This window comes from Stenella coeruleoalba, assembly GCF_951394435.1.
Source record: "Stenella coeruleoalba genome assembly, chromosome: X".
Classification (NCBI taxonomy): Eukaryota; Metazoa; Chordata; class Mammalia; order Artiodactyla; family Delphinidae; genus Stenella; species Stenella coeruleoalba.
The window spans coordinates 119,657,555-119,676,970 of NC_137152.1; the positions used below are offsets into that span (position 1 = coordinate 119,657,555).

Below are 19,416 nucleotides of genomic sequence, written 5' to 3' on the forward strand. Positions count from 1 at the left end.
CGGGTCTCAGAGAGGCTTCGGAACAGGTATAAGCGTCCGCTCTCAGGTGTGCTATGGCTAGAATCCCAGGTCCTGCGTGGAGTCAGGGTGAGGGCCCTGAGGGAGGACTGAGGAAAACGTGGACCCCAGAACAGAGTTGGCCCCTTGAGGTCATAGGACGGGATGAGCACATCAGCACTTCCTGACTTCCGGGTCTCAGAGAAGCTGGGGACCTGGGATAAGGGGTAGGGTCGCATGAGGGCAGAGGGTAAAATGTCAGGTCCCTGGTGGACTAAGGCCCCGGGGCGGGATGAGCACGGTAGGCCTGTCCTGACGTCCTGACGTCAGGGTCTCGGAGAGACTGGAGACCTGGTATAAGGAGCAGGGACTCACACTGGCAGACGGGACAATCCCAGGTCCTGCCCAGAGCCCAGCCTGCACGCGAGGAAGGAAGGACTGAGGACGTTAGACCCCAACACAGGGAGGGATCCTTTGCCCTTCCGCGGGGGCCTTGGAGGCGCCAGAGCGCGGTCAGCAGATGTTTCCTGACCTCTGGGTCGGGGTCCTCAGGAGGTCAGGTGTTTGGTGTGAGGGGTGAGCCTTCAGGTCCACAGAGGGTGGACTCCCAGGACCCCGAGGGAGGACTGAGCAGACCCCCAGCCCTGGAACAGGGGCCTCAACAGAAACCTGCCCCTGTGGTCAGCGCTGGGAGGCCAGGCAGGATGTGAGGAGGAGGTGAGGACCCAGCATCTCCCCATCCTAGGACCCTCGGGAGGCCCTGGGCAGGTGCGGCCACCTGTGGGGCCCCCTCACTGCTTTCTGTTCAGATTCGGGGTCCTGTTCTGAGTTTCCCCTCCGGCCTGCAAAGGGGAGGGTCCAGGCCCTTAAGGGGAACAGTGAGCACGACGAGCGACCCCGAGGGGACCACCCACCCCAGAACTCAGCACTGGGGGGACCTCACAGAGTCCGGCCCAATCCTCCTACCAGCACCGAGGCCCAGAGCTGTGCCACAGTGTACACAAGAGGTGCGCCCTCCATTCCTCTTACAGGGGCTCCAGGAACCGGGAGGCGAAGGCCCAGGTCTGAGGACCGTGTCCTCAGGGCACAGAGCAGAGGAGGCCCAGGCAGCGCCAGGAGCCAAGGGGAGGTGCGTGCCCTGAGTGCGTACCCAGGGGCTCCCCCTCCCAGAACAGAGGGGACCCCACAACACCCAAGTCACCCCACCGCCCTGTCAGCCCCAGAACCTGGGGCCGTGCTGGCTGCACCCTGAGGAGCCCCCTCACTTCCTTCTTCAGGTTGGCAGGGGACAGGCCACCCGGGAGGAGCGCCCCTGTGAGGCCCGAGGGCAGCCCTTGAGACGAGACCTGTAAGTGGCCTTTGTCAGGGCTGCCCAGGGTGCCTTTCTCCGCCGAGGCCGCTCACACCCCCTCTCTACCCCAGGTACGAGGTCCCCTGCCCACACTCCCGTGGGCGGCCCGACCCCAGTGATCAGGCCCCCGGTCGAGATGAGTGAGCTCCGCCAGCCTGAGGCCGACCTTGAGGCCCCAGTCCCGGCCCAGGGTCCGGTGGAGGCGCCGCTGCTGGGGGCTGCGGGGGAGGAGGCCGCATCCCCCTCGTCCTCTGCCTCCCCTGGCGCCCCCTCCTTCTCCGCCTATGCCGAGCCCTTGTCCCGCGAGGCACATGTTGTGCTGATGGCTGACCTGGTGGGGTTCCTGCTCGTCAAGTTTCGTACCGGGGAGCCGACCTCCGAGGCGGAGATGCTGAGTACGGTCGTCCGGGAGCATCGGGACCACTTCCCCGTCGTCTCCCACCTCGTTTGCGAGTGCCTGCAGCTGACGTTTGGCTTGGCCGTGAAGGAGATGGACCCCCGCGAGCGCACCTACGTCCTGGTCCCCACCCTGGGCCTCACCTGGGATGCAGTGCTGAGGGCCGGGCAGCGCACGCCCAAGGCCGGCCTCCTGGTGCCGGTCCTGGGCGTGATCACCCTGTTCGGTGACCGCGCCCCTGAGGAGGAGGTGTGGGGAGTGCTCGGCCACATGGGGGTGTGTGCCGGGAGGGAGTCCTGCATCTATGGGGAGCCCAGGGAGCTGCTCACCAAAGTGTGGGTGCAGGAGGGCTACCTGGAGTACCGGCAGGTGCCCCACAGCGACCCTGCCCGCTACGAGTTCCTGTGGCGTGCCCGGGCCTACGCGGAGACCAGCAAGTGGCAGGTCCTGGAGCATCTGCTCAGGGTCAGTAGCTTGGATCCCAGGTCCTCCCATCCCTGTGTGCAGGGGGTGTGAGCCACGAGGAAGAGGGAGCCTGAGCCAGAGCAGCAGCCAGGCTCCTTCCAGGCCCAAGTTCACTGGTAGCAAGTGAGGCTGGTCCTTCACTCTGCGTTTGAAGAGAGAGCGGTCGAGTTTCCAAGTAGTGAGGGCCCCTGCGAGTGGGGGGAACATGGTGTGTAGCATCTTTGGGTTCCTCTTGTGTAAGATGACATGGAATATCACCTGTGTTTTCTTTAGGAGTTTTTTAAATGTTATTCCGTTTAATGGAAGACTAAACAAGCTTCAGTGTCTAACTTTGTGAATGACATTGATTAGAATGTGTTTATAATTACCCAGTTTAAGAACAAGAGTTTTGCTCTTTTGTAAAAGAGACTGGGAAATCTCCCATTTCATTTTGTGACCCTGAAGCAGATAACACGGAATTGGAATCAGGACTGCTCTGGACATGTGAAAGTACTTAGCAGTAATGTAGACGGGGGAAGAATTAGAAAAATAAAAGTAATCGTAGTGAGTTTTTGCTTCTTATCCTGCTTGTCTGTCATTCTGTAAAACTAAGCTATCTCTGTTTAGTTGGATTTGCACGGTGATTTACGAAAGTATGAAAAAACTGATTTGAGTAAGGCAGGCCCCTGCTCTCCGGCTTATTTATTCGGCAGACCTCCACGGAGCCTCTGCTCTCCGGAAGGCCCTGTGTTAGTAGCGGGAACGCTAGGAAAAGCAGGACACACTCACACGTAGAGTGATGGTCTAGGAGCCGCTGTCACATGAGGAAGGTGGTGAGACGTCCCCTAAGTCCCACAGAACAAGTCCACATGGGACGAGGCGGTGGGGCTCCAGGAGCGAGCCCTGGAGTGTTAAGTGCCCCGAGCCAGGGCAGTTTGGGGCTTTGGGAAGCGGGGCTTCCTTCTGTGGGGAGGTGATGGTGATGAAGCTGGGTGGTGGCAGCAGCCAGACCTGCAGGCGGTGTGTTTGGGGGGAAAGTCTGAAATGCGACATTACTGTGAGGTGTCCTTCTGGATCACGGATGAACCCGAGAGAAATCTCATACTCGGGCAGGAAGGAAGGGGTCCCGGCTCTTGCTGCATTGCAGTTGACCATAGTGAAGAAGTAGGTGTTATATAGGCAACAGCTGGAGAAACGCGGTCATACTCCCTTGACGTGATGCCCAGAGTCCGTGGACAGGCCCTCTTTCCCCTGTTCTTGGGGGAACCAGAACCCAAGGTGCTAATTAGCTTTAATCATTATCGTGACTGTACTTTGGCAATTGTAATCAAGGACTCGATGTCTGGTGGGGCTGAAATGAAGCAAAGGAACGGTTTGGATGGAAGAGCATCTGGGAGGGATGCAAAGCCTTGTTCCTTGATTCTATTTCCTGGAGCTTCGTGTCGTATCTCGCTGGGAACACCCCTCCGCACCCGAATTTAACACACCCTCTAACTGGGAAAATTTCCTTAGTTTTATTGATGAAACATCTTGTTTGGCTAATTAGCTTTTCCACATCCTATTGAGCTGCATATTCTCTGACACGACCGGGACAAGAAACCGCCCAACCAAATGCCAGAGGAGAGAGGGGAAGGGTCTGAGGCCGAACAACATGAGAAATACCTGCCAATCATCGAAGTTCCAACAGACGCCAGGCCCTGTGAGCTGCTCTACGTAGCTCACACACACCCCTGCAGCCCGAGACAGGGCTCATCACACCCATTCGCTTCACGGGTGAGGAACCTGAGGCCACGGGGCTTGGGAATCTTCCCAGGATCACGTGCTGGTAAGTGACGGCGTGGGGACCAGAGCCCTGGTCTGAATTCCTCTCGAGCCCACGCTGTTCCCACCCACCCCAGCCCGTGGCTGACCTTCTGACTGGCGATTCACTGCTCTTCTCAGTGTCACACGGTGTCTTTCAGTTGACAAAAAGCAGGCCCAAGAAAGGAAGGTGCCAAGGAGAAGCAGAGACAGTGTGGGGCTCGTCTGTGGCTTGTTGAGAGCTGACACCGCCAGGGGCCGGCATTTCTGGCCAGTCCCGGCACCTTCCCGTGTGACGGCGCCCTGTCCCTGCTCCTGCCCTGGGGCCCTCCTGTCCAACGGGAACCTGGCCGGCTGAGCTGCTCATGGCTCGGCCACGGGGAGGGAGGGACTGAGACTGCCTGGGACTGACTGTAAGGCCCCAGTGCCTACTGGGATAAGGCCCCTGCAGGAGCCTCCTCAGATACTGGAGGGAAGTTAACGCTGGCAGACACCCCGAGACCCTGGCGGCAGCGAGGGAGGGGAGCGGCTGGGGGGCCTCTGGGCTGGGGGCATCAGGGCGCGGAAGCCAAGGGCAGGGGCTGGAGGGCGAGGCTGGCAAAGGCAGGCCTTGGACGTCGCCAGGGCTTGTGCCTGCCCAGCTGAAGGGTCCCGAGACCCGGCTGAGGAAGACCCCACGGTGCCACACACACCCACTGCCGGGGCCCGGCTGGCACCTGGCAGGGAGGGGGACCAGGAAGGAGGCAGTTCCTACGGGACCCAGGGGGCGAGGGAGGGCCCGAGGAGGGGGCAGCAGGCAAGGCCACACAGGCAGGCTGGGCCCAAGGAGGCCCCAGCCTTTGGGCCCCTTCTGAGGAGCCACCGACGGCCTCCACCACAATTCGCAGCCTCCGAGGTCATGTCCCTACAGGAGGAACTGACCTGAAGAATGCTTTGTAAACCAGTTTAGAAGCATAAAGACCAGGGAGCAGGCCCGAATCTAGGCCCGGGAGCTCCATCCAGGATGCCAGTCCTTAGGCTGAAAGGCGCCTCGGGCGATCCTCCTGCACACCCTCTTAGCTCTCCCCTTTCAGAAATAGGGCAGTGGCGCTCACAGAGGGCAGATGACCCTGCTTAGTGGCAGAGCTGGGACAGGGACCTAGGATCCTCGCAGACGGGCCTTTCCAAGGTGCCACTCTGTCCGCTACACAGTGACTATGAAGGACAAAGTCGCCCACAACGGCCAGAGAACGCGCATCACCAAACCCACCATCCTATCCTCCCACCTGCGGTGAAGACGGACGACTCTCACTCGCGTTTCGGCCCGTCCGACACCCAGACCCTCATCTACTTCCAAATGCACGTGGACGGGGGCTTCCCCCGGTCACGTCTAGGTCGGCAAGTAGGAAATTTCCTTGGGACTGAGTCCGTGTCACGCAGGCCCGTTCAAAAGCCTCGAAGATGAAAGCAAACAAAATCATTCTATGTATCCTCAAGGTAACAGCGGGGACAGGGCCCCGGGGCTGGGGGGGAGGGGGGGCAGGGGCGGGCGTGGGGAAGGAGAGCAGGGCTGGCCTGGGAGCGCACCAGTGAAATGCCTGCTTTCAATGGGACAGGCTACACGCCGAAGCCCCAGATCAAGTCCTTCAAAGGGCAAGTACCCACGGAGACCCAAGGTGGACGTGGGAGGCCAGGATCGGGGGGAGCAGAAGCCAAACCACCCCACTGCGGAAAGGAAACAGGGCTTTCGAGGCAGCCTCCAGGGAGGCTGAATCCGACGGTCTGGGAAGGCGATGGGAAAAGGACGCACGCAGGTGTTCCAAAAGTGAGCGCTCTTGGGCCATGAGAAGGGCTTCTACGGGAAGAAATGGACGCTGAAGACAAGCCCTCTGTGATCCGCACAGGGATGGGGTCTGGGGGCAGGCAGAGCCCAAAAGGAGGCTCGATGCCCAGCGGAGGGCACGTGGCTATGCCCTCCCACGCGGCATCGTGGGCAGGGCTGTGTCTGAGGTGCTTGGGGAACACTCGAGTTGAATGTGAGGTCGCGCACAGCCCTACTCTGGGGACAGCTTGACCTGGGAGGCAGGAAATCAGGACCCTTTGTTTGGGCCCATCTGAGCGGGACCGGCCAGCTGGCAGGAACAGCTGCAAGCGACCAGAGCCGGAAGGGGGATGGGGGTGGGGGGTGGGTGGGCACTGACTCAGGCTAGGCCAACCAGCCCGCTAGGGAGCCCCATCTTCTGGGAGGGACAGTCGCCAGGGGCCCACGTGATCCCTGTGGTCTCGGTGGCAGCCAAGCTACGCCTCGCCAGGGCCTGGCCCTTGAGCACATCGGAAGCCAGCATGAAGGGATGGGAGTGGAGACAGGATCACGTTTCTCAACCCATCCGGGGCCTGGCCCCTTGAAACAAGGTGCCTGGCGGCAGACGGAAGTCTTTCCCGGGAACTTGAACCACACTTTTCGAGGCTTTTAGAAAAAAAGACACTTGGCCAGGGCTCCCTCTCCAGACCGCCTCGGTGACATCACGTGACAATAAAGAAGACTGCGACTTGAGCGGCTGGCTGCCCCACTACCGAGATTCTAGAATCTTGCGGACAGTGTTTACTGGGCATCCCCGCTCTGGTCCAAGGCATTTCTGCCCTGAGAGTTCAGTCATACGGTCTCAGGTGGAGAATGCTCCCAATGCAGACTGGCTCCATGGCTAGTCAGAGCAGCGATGAGCTGTGTACAGCCATGCTGGGCCCATCGGCTGACGCGGAGCCAGCAACGTGGGTCCCCTCTCGTGCGTCCCCGCATCCCAACGTGGATTCACGGGAGAGTTCGGAGAAGCAGGGCGACCAAGCCGAGAGCCCAGATCCCGTCTCCCAAGACAACCCGCCACCACAGGGCGCAGACTACGGTGTGGCCAACCAGAGTATTCTTCAGCTCTCCCTCCCAAGAAAGCTCTGGACGATGGCGGAGGAGCCCGCCTTCACCTCTGTGCGCTGGAATGACAAGGGAGATATGGTGATCGTCGAGGAAGACCTCTTCCAGAGGGAGGTTCTTCACCGCAGAGGCGCAGACAGGATTTTCAACACAGACAGCTTGATGACTTTCATCCGCCAAATGAACCGGCACGGATTCAGCAAAATACGCCTGACCAGCCACTCTCCAGGGAAGAAGAGGCTGATGGTAAAGTAGAAAGCCCTTCCGCTGCCCACGTTCTCTTGTTATTCGAACACCTCCCGGGGAGGCCAGATGGGCCACGTGCTGAACGGGTTTCATTTCCGAGAATAAGTTTCCTCACGTGAGAAGGTAGTTAAGGAAAGATGAGAAAGTAGAGCCTGTGGTATTCAGCCACAGCCCCTTAGAGGGGACCTGCAGGTGCGCCTACAGACCCTCTCGAGAGGCCACGAGATGTCAGGTAGCGACAGTAACACCTCGACCGAGGCTCGCCTCGGGGAGCTCTAGGGAGCGCACACTCCAGGGCGGAATAACCTGCCAGGAACTTAAAGAGACCTTTCCTCCACAGTCAGATAAGACCATTATGAGGGACGGGGGTGGGCGGGGAGGAGTGGGTATTTTCTCCCAGAATGGCTAAAGTGATTCGTTTCATTTCAGATCTTCTGCAACTCCAACTTTCGGAGAGACAAGCCTCTGCTCATCGAGAACATTCAGAGAAAATGCAACCTGGGAGCAACTGATCAGCCCGGGACCAGCGCAACAGCCCCGAAGGGAAAGAAGCCGGTGGCTGCCACTAGACGCTCCCCACAAATCCCTTACAACGATTCCACCACCCAGAAGAAAGCCCCAGGTGCTCAGGGGCCCAGCGCTACCCAGCCTCTCCTGTCCTCTAGCACGTGCTCTACGAGCGGTGGAGCGGGATGGGCCAGGGAACACCACGCCCCCAGTGAGCAGGGCGGCCTGAGCGGGCAGGGCACTCCCTGGAATGCCACTTCTGTGCCCCCGCTATGGCGCCAGGGAACTGCCCGCCAGCCCCACGGTTTACCTGGCTTATGGCTCGGAGATGTCTCTGTACAACAGCTGTCTCTCCCTCCTGCCGGGGGCCCTTTTAGCTACGTCCCCAAACAAGGTCCCTGAGGTGGACGAGGAGTAGGGGGGCTCCTCAGACTGCAGGCGTGCTCTCCGCCAACAGTGCAAGGACCACTGCGATCCCTGAGCTCGCAGGCCCCTGGGGACACACAAAAAGCCCCATCTCATAACCAAGAACCTACTTTTGTCTCTAATAAAGAAAAGCCAAGGTCCACGGGAGCAAATGAAGAATCGAACGAGAAGTGCGAGTCTTGTGTCCTTTCTCACTGTCCGTACTAGTCACACATCTCAGTGGACGGGCCCGACGAGGCTGGAAACCCACAGCCCCGGCAGGCTTTGGTCCCCGCCGCCCCCTTTCGTTTAGAAGCCGCAGCATTTCCCACGCTCAGCCACGGACGTGGCTCGGGAGCGCTGAGGCCAGCCCAGGACAGGCTGGTCCCTGGGCCTTGCCTGCTAGTCAGGAGGCAGCACAGCCTGGCTCCTGACCTCAGGGGTGTCACCTTCCATTAGTCATGCATCCTGAAGCAGAAGGAGCCTCCTCCTGGGTCCCCCTACGATGCCAGAAGTTTCTGACCCGCAGCTGAGCGTGTGTCCAGCCCACCATCCAGGGGCCTCCCAAAGAGGCCCGCCGGAAAGGAGGGCCATCCCACCCACCAAGGTAGGCGTGCACACTGCCGTCTGCCTCGGAAGAGACGGGCCCTTCCCAGCCGACACCTGGGGGAAAGCCCAGCACCTTCAGAGGTGACAACCCCTAGAAAGCTTGCTGACAAATGGCCCCAAACCCCGCAGAGAAGTAAGAGGTTTCCACAAAGCGAGCGCCAGCCCTTTTCACTTTGCCGTCAGAGCTGTATTTAGGAGCCTGTCTTCGGACGTGAAGTGGCCGGGCAGCACGTCTAACACACACGCTTCGTGAGCCAAGGGACGCTTTACAACAGGGCCAGGGTCACCTGCAAGGACAGACCGCGCCCTCTTTCTGGGCCTGCGGTCCTCTCCCGTGTGCACGAGGCCCGCCACCGGCCTTCCCCCATCGTTCGTTCCCCAGACGCGGTCCAAACATCTGGGAGTTCTGACCAGGCCAAAGAGGGGAAAACGCTAACTGGTCCCCTCAAAACACATCTCTCTCAACCACCCAGAACCAGTAGGGCCAAAACGAGTGGCACTGCCATCTTTTCCTAAAGGTCAAAGTCCTCGAGACTCTGTCGCTGAGCCCAGAGCGGCATCGCACGAGGAGAGTCCCAACCCCTGTCCCTGCACCAGGTGGGCACGTCTGCTTCCGTGAACAGCACGGAGCGGGCAGCGCTCCCCGGGGCAGGGCCGATTCAGACCGAACCAGACGTGCACGTCCAGGGCGTGAAGGCGAGTGGACGGTGGCACAATGAGCCGGTCTCTCGGTCACCTTCCTCTCGAGAGCCCAGTCTGGTCAGGCCTCCTGCCCAAAGGGGATCAGGTGCTCGGGGATGTCCACCTGGAAGACGTCCTTCCCGCCTCTCCCGGGGACAGGCTGCAGCAGCCAGCGGGGGTTGGCCAGCGCAGTCAGGTACTTCTGCTGCAGGTCGGGCAGCAGGGCTTGATTCTCCAGCTCCGCAACCTCGTTGGGACCTAAGTTTTCCGGGCACAGCGAAGTGTCCCCAATGTCAACCAGCCCTGTGCACAAAGACACAAGCACACAGATGGAGAACAGGTGATTCAAAGTCACGACCGCTAGAGACCAAGGCCACGTCATCGAGGGGACCCGGGGTGAACTGGGTCCCTCTGGCCGAGCACTTCGCACCCGCCAACCTCGGTTCAGGGAATTGGGGGCGAGGCCGAGGGAGGGAGGGAGGGAGGGAGGGAGGGCAATGAAAAGGAGAGGCCTGGTCCCCCACGACCCCACCAAGGCCCGACCGCTGCAGGCAGCAGGTACAGGTCAGGAGGGCCCCGGGCCGCCGCTGCGGGGGGCCTACGGGCAATCAGGTCCCTGAGCGATCCACCGGGGGCCAGCGGTTGATGCGGGACCTGCCCCCGCCGGGGGCTTTAGGGGACTTCCTCAGGATGCGGCGGGCAGCGGGGGTGAGGCGGGCGCGTGAAGCCGGGCGGGCAGCCCGAGTCCCCAGGTCCCCCTCACACGCAGCTCTGGCTGCCGTGCTGCCTCCCGCGGGCTCTGCCACGGCGCGCACACGGACACACACGGAGGCGAGCGCCACGGGCAGAGCCGGACCCGCCTCTGCCTCTCAGAGCACAAAGGGGGACTGAGGCCCAGAGTGGCGGGGAGGGGACCTTCCCGGCCCCTCCGAAGGCGAGGTGCCTCAGGAAAACGAACCCTAACCCCACACCGACCGGTTCAAAAGAAAACGAGACGCCAAAGCCCCGGGTGAGACCCTGGGGGGCAGCCCCGGGAGGCGATCGTCACTTGCCGGCTATCACTCCGCGGCCGAACTTCTCCCCGTCCCGCAGCAAGGCCTGGATCTGCGCGGGGCTCATCCCCAGCCTCCCGGCCAGCAGCTCCCTCCAGGCCGTGTCCTCCCAGTCCCTGTGCGCGATGTGGACGGCCAGGGTGCGGTGCCGCTGGCCGCTCAGCACGGGCCGCCACCGCGTCTCCAGGGTCTTCACCCCATTTAAGACGAAACCCGCATAAGGCTGCCGGAAGGACAGGCAGCCGAACTTCATCTCCCAGAGCTCCCAGGGCCTCACGCGCCTGTGGAAACACAGAACCAGAACGGTCAAGCAGCCTGACGTGCCGGCCTCCGAGCTCATGACCCGTGGGCCTGACCTCAGCCCCGTGGGCCCCCCGGGCGCCAGCCCCTTCCATCCGTCTCCGCGCCCGTCAGCTGACAGGGGGTGCCGACCGGGGGGATCCGTCCATCAGATGGGGTCCGCGGGGACCTCACAAGGGAGGCCGGGACAGCGAGAGAGAGGCGTGTGGGCAATTCCACGACAGAGGGCACGGGGCCCCGGGCGGCAGAGAGGAGGGAGGGAGGGCCCCTTGGCTTCACAGCCCAGTGGCCGGGCTCTGGCCCTCTCCCGGCACAGACAGGGACAGTCCTGGGCCTGGCTTCTCCCCTGCCCCCGGCCCCGCAGCTCCCTGGCCCTGCCGCTGCCCATGCTCTGCGGATCCCCCATCTTACCCAGGGCTGCTGAGTGCAAATCCTTGGCAACCAACCTTGGCTCGGCCCTGGGGACGGCCTGGCTCTCACATGGCCCTGCTAGGTGTCTCTTCCCCGCGCGCCTTGGGAGCCACCCTCCTCCCACCCCTTCCCGCACCACCGCTTCCACCCCGGCCCGGAGCCCGAGAAAGGATACGTGACGGCAGGAACTACCGGCACTGGTGCGCGTTCCGTCTCCACGCCAGGACCTGGGACGGGCACCATCCAGGGACCATAGAATTCAATCCTCAAATAACCCGGGAGGTTACCGTCACCCCGCTCTGCAGCTGAGGAGGCGCCGAAGGAGAGACAGCGCATGGTTCCAGGGGACCTGACTCCACGCGCCCCCGTCCTCGCCTGCTTTCCTTGTACCTGGGTGGTGGGGGGAGGGTCCCTGCTCGCTGAGGACAGAGGAGCAGGGGAGCCGCGGGCCTGAAAGTCAGCCGGGTCACGGCACCGCACGGAGCCTCCACTTCCACGTGGCTGTGAGGACGGGGGACAAGGCCGCAAAGGCAGCCAGTCCAGGACCTTCCAGGGCTTTCCTTCCCCGAGCAGAGCGGAGACACATTTCTCTCCAGGGCCCATGAGGCCCCACATGGTCTGGCTCCTCCCCCTGGCTGCCTGCTCTCCTCGCCCCTGGATTCACTCCCTGCAGCCATGAAGGCCTTCCTTCCATCCCTGGAACGTTCCACGTGTGCTCCTACCTCGGAGCCTTTGGAGAGTGGTAGGGGTCACACCGTGCCCCTGAAATTCACATGCTGGAATCTCAACCCCAAGTTCCTCAGAGTGTGACCCTACCTACAAAGCAAAGGTCTTCACAGGGGTGATCAAGGTCCGATGAGCTCATTAGGGTCGACCCTCCTCTAACAGGACTGATGTCCCCACAAAAAGGGGCCAGTTAGAGACAGACCGGCACACAGGAGAGCCAGCAGAGCCCCGGGAGTGAGGGGGGCGGGATGGGACAGATTCCCTCCACAGCCCTCACAAGAGCCGCCACCGGCAGCACCTAGATCTCGGGCTTCTGGCCTCCAGAACCGCAAGGCAATACGTTCTGTAGTTCAAGCCACCCAGACCGTGGGACTCTGACACGACTGCCCGGGCGAGCGATCACAGAGGGTCAGCCCTGTCCTGGACACCTCTCCACGCGGGGGTGGGGGATGACTTCTCCGCTCACAGCACCTCGGGAACACTGCTTCACGTCTGGACGTCTCCATCTGTCCTATTTTCACCGCCCACACGGTACCCCGTCGTCGGCTGTCCCACAGGTTACTGACTCTTCCCCCGCCGATGGGGACTCCCAGACTGCTTGGCACTTTCTGCCCCTCTAGACACTCAACACGACCACACACTCGCTAACTGAAGCCCCGGGCCGGAGGAGGCCCGCGTCACACGGCACACATCCCGAGATGCTGACACACGCCAGCAAACGGCCTTCCGCAAAGGCTCCCCCACGTACACTCTGCCAGCCACGGGCGAGGCTGCCGTGCCCTCACGCACTGGCGGGCCCCCGAGCATCATCACCCCGCTTAACCTCTGCCAACCTGATGGGTGACAAAGGGTCGCCCTCCTCACTGCGTTTGGGTTAGTTACGAGGGAGGCTGGCCAGTCCCTGGGGCCTGGCCGTTTCTCCGGCTCCTACTGGGGTGTGTGACTGGATCCCAGGCTCGCCCGCGGTTTCCGCCACTCAGCTTCTCAGCCAGCCCCTTCCTCACGGGCGCCACCAGATCACAACCACGGGACCCGAACCGTGCGGGCGGAATCCCTGGGGAGAGTCCCTCGGGAAGAAGGCGGCTGAGTGCCCGCCTACCTCTCGACGCAGAGGGTGCCTGCTTGGTGGCCAGAGGAGAAAACACTCTTCCACTTGTCTGGGTGTCTTCACCTGCACGAGAACCAGAGGGACAAGGAGAAAAGTCATCAGCCACAAGACAGCAATGCCGGCCAAGGAACCACAACGGTCTTCTTCTCGGCAGGGACCGGAGACCACCAGGACCCAGGAGGGCCCAACCGATGAGAAACACACGTGCCGCCTCCCTCAGGGTTGGTCCTGCTCATCAAGGCAACGGCTCCGTCCCCGCCCGGCTGGGTCGGGGACCCCACGATGCCTCAGCCCGCAGCACAGAAGCCCATCCCACAGGAGTGACGGTGACCTTACAGCCCAGCAGCTCCCGCATCCAACAGGAGAAAACGACACCTCTCCTCACAGTGCCACGCGGGAAGGATCTGGAGAGCCCCACAGTCCGTGACCCTCAATGGACTCCTGGCTGGGCCCCACCGAGAGGGGAGCCGTGGACAAGCAGCTGAGCACCGCAGGGCAGGGAGGTGGGTGGGGTGTGGGGTGGGGTGTGGGTTGTGGGGGCTGGGGGGTGGGTTGTGGGGGCTGGGGGGTGGGGGCGGTGCCCGCGGGAGGCGGGGGGGGGGGGCAGGACTGCGGGAGGCTGGTGCGTGTGGACCAGCGCATCGCGGGACACACACGTGGAAGGATGGCGGGCGGGGACGGTGGCGGTGGAGGGGACAGGAAGGTGCAGCCTCGGCCGCCCCGCGCGCGCTCCCCGACGCAGATCCCGGGAAACTCCCGCCCGGAGGTACCGTCCGCGGGCGCGGCGGGTCCTGGCTCCTTGTGGGCGGGGCGAGTCGCGGGCGCGGTGGGACGGCCCGGCTGCGGCCACCGGGAAGGACGGTCGTCCGCCTCGGGGAACCGGGACCGGTGACAGGTAGCCGCGCCCGCAAGCGCTGACGCTCCTTATTTCCGGGGTGAACGCATGCACGTCCACACGTACGCACGCACGCACGCACGCAGGCACGTAGACACGCACTTACGAACAATCGCGCATTTGCCGCAGGCTCCGGCCGCTAGGAGACAGAGTAGGAGCCGCCAGGCCATGCGGCGCGCGGAAGGCCAGGCCGCTCGGAGGTTCGAGACCGGCGGCGTGAAGCGGCACCCAGAGGAGGACCAGGAAGTGGGCGGGGGAGCGGGTCGGAAGAGAAGGGGCGGGGCTGTGGCGAATAGCTGGGGAGGAGCTGGGGGCGGGGCAGGGCGGAGGTGGGAGGAACGGGGGGAGGAGTATTTGGGGCGGAAGTGTGGGAAAGAGCTGGGTGAGGAGGAGCTTCTGGAGAAGGAGGCAGAACTGAGGAGGAGTGGGGCCGAGCTGGGGAAAAAGCCGGGCAGGTGCGGGGCGGGGGCGGAGCTGACCGGGATGGAGCTTGGGCCCCTGGGAACCCATGGAGGGTGGGCGAGGCCAGCTCAGTGGCGGAGGCCAGGCAGTGCCCTTTTGAGTCCCTTGCCTTAGGCGTCCAGTCCGCGCCGCAACAGTCGGCAAGGGTCAAAGTGGAAGCGACCCAGGGTCCTTAGCGACCGAATCCGAGCCTCAGAATGGACCCCAGGGGACAGGGATGCGGGGTGGGGGGGAGGGGGGGGTCAGAGGGGAGGGGGAGGGGAGGGAGGGGAGAGGGCGGGGCCTCTGGGCTGAGTCTTGCACCTCTGGGCTGAATGCCCAGGCCACCTCCCGTCCAAGCCACCCTGCGACTGCTGGCCGAGTCCTGAGGGACAGTCTTTATCTGGCCTTTTCTGAGGTGAGAAGAAAATTTCTCAGTCGGTTTCCTGTCGCGCCTGGGACCTGGCATGTCCCAAACAAAGCCAAGTTCCCCTTCAGAGCTGTTTCCTGTCCTCTTCCTCCCAGTGGGGGGACGGGGGGGCGAGGCCTCAGCCCACTCAGTGCCGCCCACCTGGCTCTGCTCCTCCTTGCTTTGCTTAGGCAGCCCTCCCTCCCATTTCCTTGGTGACCAAGCCCGGTGTCCCTGCCTCCCAAGTGCCTGATGAGAATAAATGCTCCTCTTTGTGTCCCCACTGCTACTGGCTGACTTCAGGCCTCATGACCTAGGGCCGGTGCTGCTGTCACCTGAGTCTCCCCAGCGGCCGGGACGCCTCCTGTCTGTCCTCCTCCAGTGGGTGCCCCACAGGCCATCGGTTCCGTGTCACACCGCACATCTGTCCTCATCGACCCCGGGCTGAAGACCCTGCCGAGCCCTCTCCTGTTTAAGCCCCAACACCTCCTTGGTGCCCTGGGAGGGCCTTCGGGCGGCCCCAGCTCTCCGTCCTTGTCGCGCAACACCCTGGGTGCCTGTGCTGTCCGTGCACGCTGCGCGCACGCGCTCTGCGGGTCTCTACACTTCGGCACGTGCGGTTCCCGCTCCTGGAGCCCTGGTTCCTCTTGTCCTGGCGAGCTCCTGTCCTCCTCCCAGGCACAGCTGTAACGCCCCCTTCTCCGCCCGCCGCGAGCGTCAGGAGCTCCCGTCTGGGGTTCTGGCAGCGCCCTGTGCCTTCCTGCTGCCTGCCTTCGCTGGGCTCTTCTTCCCGGGCTGGAGCTGCTCTCCAGGAGTCCCGGGAAGACAAGGACAAGCTCTTACTCGTTCCTGTAAGCCGGGCGCCTGCCACAGCTGCTGCTGAGGGGACGTTGGCTCAACAGAGCACTGCTTTCTCTTCCAGCGAGCTGGCCTCCTCTCTCCTTGCGGAAGCCTGAGGAAATAGGAATGCCGGGCCCGAGGTGAGGAGCAGAGGGTGCCTTCGTGGATGTGAGGCCTCGGGGCTGCGGGGCACCTGAGCGATCAGCAGGTCCAACTCCCTCCATGCCGGTGTCCCCTCCTCGGCTCGTCGCCCCAGGAGTGGTTGCGAGCTGCGTCCAGACACCCCGGAACCTCGCCGGAGTGGTTTCAAATCATGAGGGAGGGTCCCGGGAATGGTGGGTGGGCTGCTGGCGTTGCTCCCGAATCCCGGTTTTGAAGAACTGGAACTTGCCCAGTGAGCTAGAGGCACGTGATCGGTGGCTGCTGGTTGGGGGACGGCTGTGACGGCGCTCCGTAAGGACTCCCTTCTCTGACCCTCCCGTGTGTGCTGAGAGGCGGGGAGCCCCAGGTCCCCCGGGGCGGGGAAGGTCCGGGGTAGTGGCTGCCAGGCCAGTTCGCTGCCGGATGGGCGGGCGCAGGAGGAATGGCCTGGCCGTGTTGCAGGTGGGCGTGGGACGGTGTGTGGCTGCCCCCGGGAGAGGGACCCCTCTGCAGCTCAGCCTTGATCTTCAGTACAGCTAAGTCAGCGCCGAGCCTTCAAACCATCTGATTTCTGACTTCCCGGTGACGCTTTCTCCACCTGCTGCTTCCCACACCCTCCAGGAGCAAGGTCCCGGCAGGAACAGGCCTTCTCTCCCTCCTGTCTGCTCACTTGGGGGTCAGCCGGGCCTCCAGCCTGGCCGCTCCCGCCTTCCGCTGCTCGGGCTGCTGCTTCCTCCCAGCCCCTGTGACTGGGCCGCAGCCCACATCCCAGGAGGGAGTCTCCTCCCCAAGCTCCGCTTCCTCCCCCGACACGCTTCTGTCCCCGTGAGGCACCCCATCTTCCTTCTAGGAAGTCCTCGTCGTTTGCGCCACTGCTCTTTGGGGGGCGGTGCCCCCAGGACATCGTCTCCTCTCGGAGCCCAGGGCACCTGCTCTGAGTGCACTTCCCCTTCTGACCCCCGCCCGTGGCACCAGCAGACCTCACTGTCCCTGCGACCCATCTGGGCACTTGCCTCGGCGGCTGCGTCCCCTTCTCGGCCCCGGTGGCCTGGGTGCCTCCAGCCCCCGACCCCAACTGCGTCTTTGAGGCCCGGAGAGGGTTCCAGTTTGCTCCTGCCGCACGTTTGGGGGTACCACCGGTGTGGGACGGGCTCGACCCAAAGTCTCAGTTTCCCTAGTGTCCTCCTTGGTAGGGCTGGTTTCCTCTCTGCAACGCCTTTTGCCCATCTTTCCACTGAGCTGCGTGTCCTTTTTGTGCCGAGTCGTGGGAGCTCCTTTCGGGGTCCGGGTACTAGTCCCGCCCTGGTTGTTTGTGTTTCAGATGCCTCCTCCTGCCCCTTGGGGGCTGGTTTCCTCCTCTCTTTGAAGGGCAGCTTTGGACTCGGCATGCGCCTACACCCTCTCCGACCTGTAAGTGCCCCACACGTCAGGGCGTGTCCCGCCGGCCCACTCCCAGGCCCGCCCCCTGGGGCTGGTGGTCCCCGAGGAGCCGGTGCCCTGGCGTCCAGCGCTCTGCCCGTGAGAAAGGGCTCCTTCTTGACTGGGTAAGTCACTCGGTCAGTGCCTGGCTTTAGTCCCTGCCCTGGACTCACGCAGGGCAAGCCCCGGGGCAGCCGTGCAGCTGCAGGAAGACGGCCGGCCTTGTTTTCTCTGCCCCAGCTCCCGGTTTACCTCCTGCCGCCCCACATCTGGCCTGTTTCTAAGACGTGCTCCCCTGCCCCCTCCTTCCCCTCTGTCCCCTGGGCAGCTCCTGTTGGCCGTGTCCCTCTCCACACGGCCCACATCGAGGGGTCCAGCCTGAGAACCGCAGGTGTTTCTGACTCTGTCTCAGTGACTGGCGCTGCAGGACCTCGGGAAGAAGCTGCACGCAGGGGACCTGCAGACGTGAGCAGCCACTTGGCCGCCGCTGCTCGGGTCGGTGCCTGCGCAGGGAACGTGGCGCAGCACAGGGGGCCTCCTGTGCGCTTCTGGCGATGCCCCCACTTGCATTCACGTTACAGACGGTTATATCGCCTTTGGCTGGGGGCGGGAGATGCTCGTCTCCAGGTCTGCGGCACTCCTGAGCTCTTGGGTCTACGTGCTCTTCAGCGTCCTCAGTCTCTGGGCAACGACCCGGGCCCCAGGCCCTCCGCAGCTGGAGGGGGCCTTCCCGACATCAGGCCGTGGCCCAGTGAATGGGGCCAGCTTCCTTGTTTGAGAGATTCAGGAGTGGGGCCGGGGTGCGGGGGTGGGAGTCTGGAGCGAGCGTTGCCATCCCGTAACCGTGGTCACAGGGCTTGGATGACAGGACTGCTGTGCTCTGTGCCTGTAGGGCCCGTTCAGCCACCTCCTGAGTATCCCTGTGCTCTCCGTGGCGACTTTACAAAGGACAGAGAGGATGTGAAGAGTCAGGAGCAAGGGACGCCCATAAGGCATCGCCTGGAGGCAGCAAGGTTCGCGAGTGCACGACTGGGGCGTGTTTCCCCTGCTCTTTCTCTACACGTTTCTCCTTTACTCGCTGGAGTGCGTGCAGGGTTGCCATTGGGCCTTACATCCTCTCACTCCCGTTAAGGGTCATCCCAGGTTCTGAAGGATTCCTCGGCAGACATCTCACTAAGCCCTGCGCCTGGTTCCGGAGGATACTGGATTGCAGCCTCTCCCTGCTGAAGACCAACTGACAAACCCTCGGGAATGGCCCTGCGTACCTGGGACCAGTGACAGCCTCTGCTCAGAAACCCCAGCCCAGGGGTCCTCCTGAAGCGGCCGCAGAGACAGAGTTTATCGCGTCCCCCACATCAGGGTCAAGCTGGGCCCGGTGTCCACCAGCCTCCAGCTGTCTGGTTGTCCCGCTTCCCGGTGTTGGGTCACCCAGCGCGGAGCCCGAGGTCCCTTTGGGAGGGGCTGGGGGGTCATTCCAGTGCCTGCTTGCCGTGGTGCTGCAGCGTCCTTCCCGCTGGGGACCCGCCACGTCCCTGGTCCGCGGTTCCACGTCTGAGAACTGGCTCGGGGGCAGAACCTGGGCGAGGGATCGTGACTTGTTCACTGGGGCGGCTGCCCTCGGCCTCCTGCCGTCCGTCCTTGCTCTTTTGAGTGTCCGTCTTAGACTGTATCTTGGTTGGTTGCCCATCCATCGAGCCCCCGGGAAGCCGTATTGTACTGACCACCTGCCCCGCTCGGTGGGTCAGGCCTCCTGGTCAGTGGTGGCCATCGTCATAGCCCCTGGTTTCTGGCCGCTCAGTGGCGCCCCACGACCTCTGCTGCGGTCCCTGGGCGGCGGGGGAGGGCAGGGGCTCGTCCCTTTCCTCCCTCACCTGGCCTGGCGCGCCCGGCCTGTGTTGTGAGGTGACTTCGCTCTGCTTGGGGGCCTGGCAGTGGGCTGACCACCTCTCCCCATTTTTCCTGCACTCTCCTGCTTGTAGCGCTTCAGGTCCCACAGCAAATCGGGGCGGCTGGCTACCCTGTCGCCTGGGACGGAGGGCACCTGTGGGGAAGGACACGGGTCATGTTTGCTCCCTCGGGGGTGAGTTGGGGACGCCAGCTCTTTAGGGGGAGGGGTGTGCCGCTGCCTCAGGCTCAGAAGCTCAGAGACATCTGGGGAGCCCCGCTCTTCTGGGGCTTCCTCCCAGTCTCCCTGGTCCTCGTGTCAAGGATGCAGGTTTGCCCAGGTGGGCTTCCGATGCTGGCGGGACGGGCGTGCCTTGGTTGAACATTCAGCGTCTTTGAGGTTCAGCCACTTCTGTCGAATCCTGGGTTGGACGATTGTCCGCTGCCT

At 63.1% G+C, this 19,416-nt stretch overlaps 1 protein-coding gene and 2 long non-coding RNA genes across 9 annotated transcripts in view; 2 read left to right on the plus strand and 1 right to left on the minus strand.

Moving 5' to 3' along the window:
- The first annotated feature begins 108 nt into the window (after nucleotides 1–108).
- Nucleotides 109–1,661, plus strand: LOC307180397. The gene is made up of 3 exons (XR_013825729.1): nucleotides 109–714; nucleotides 1,029–1,126; nucleotides 1,275–1,661. It is a non-coding gene; the product is annotated as an uncharacterized lncRNA (long non-coding RNA).
- A 4,011-nt stretch (nucleotides 1,662–5,672) lies between these two features.
- On the minus strand, nucleotides 5,673–15,612 carry EOLA2 (endothelium and lymphocyte associated ASCH domain 2). Of its 6 annotated transcripts, none has more exons than XM_079909687.1 (5): nucleotides 15,528–15,612; nucleotides 12,931–13,002; nucleotides 10,395–10,675; nucleotides 9,467–9,645; nucleotides 5,673–6,953 (listed from the first exon to the last, which is right to left on the minus strand). In XM_079909687.1, the coding sequence occupies exons 3-5, from the start codon at nucleotides 10,645–10,647 to the stop codon at nucleotides 6,891–6,893; spliced, it is 495 nt and encodes a 164-aa protein (XP_079765813.1). In that variant the 5' UTR covers nucleotides 10,648–10,675; nucleotides 12,931–13,002; nucleotides 15,528–15,612; the 3' UTR covers nucleotides 5,673–6,890. The 6 variants fall into 6 exon arrangements, with proteins under 6 accessions (XP_079765813.1, XP_079765810.1, XP_079765812.1 ...); XM_079909684.1 differs by lacking the exon at nucleotides 15,528–15,612 and adding an exon at nucleotides 13,941–14,053; XM_079909686.1 differs by lacking the exon at nucleotides 15,528–15,612 and adding an exon at nucleotides 13,937–14,019.
- The window catches only part of LOC307179903, a 100,445-nt gene continuing 95,603 nt past the window's right edge, over nucleotides 14,575–19,416 (plus strand). Inside the window, exons 1-2 of one of the 2 annotated variants that reach the window (XR_013825598.1) lie at nucleotides 14,575–14,693; nucleotides 15,607–15,664. This is a non-coding gene — a long non-coding RNA (uncharacterized lncRNA). Of the gene's footprint in view, nucleotides 14,694–15,592; nucleotides 15,665–19,416 lie in introns of those variants that run through there. The other variant, XR_013825599.1, reaches the window with a different exon arrangement.

Bases quoted from the DNA above. Each gene is read 5' to 3' on its own strand.
- EOLA2 (XM_079909689.1), bottom strand. From the start codon at position 11,359: ATGGTCCCTGGATGGTGCCCGTCCCAGGTCCTGGCGTGGAGACGGAAC. The intron at 10,676-11,297 runs GTAGTTCCTGCC...GTGTTTCCACAG, and splicing joins CGGAACGCGCACCAGTGCCG to GCGCGTGAGGCCCTGGGAGC. The intron at 9,646-10,394 runs GCAAGTGACGAT...CTTTGTGCACAG, and splicing joins CGGCCGCGGAGTGATAGCCG to GGCTGGTTGACATTGGGGAC.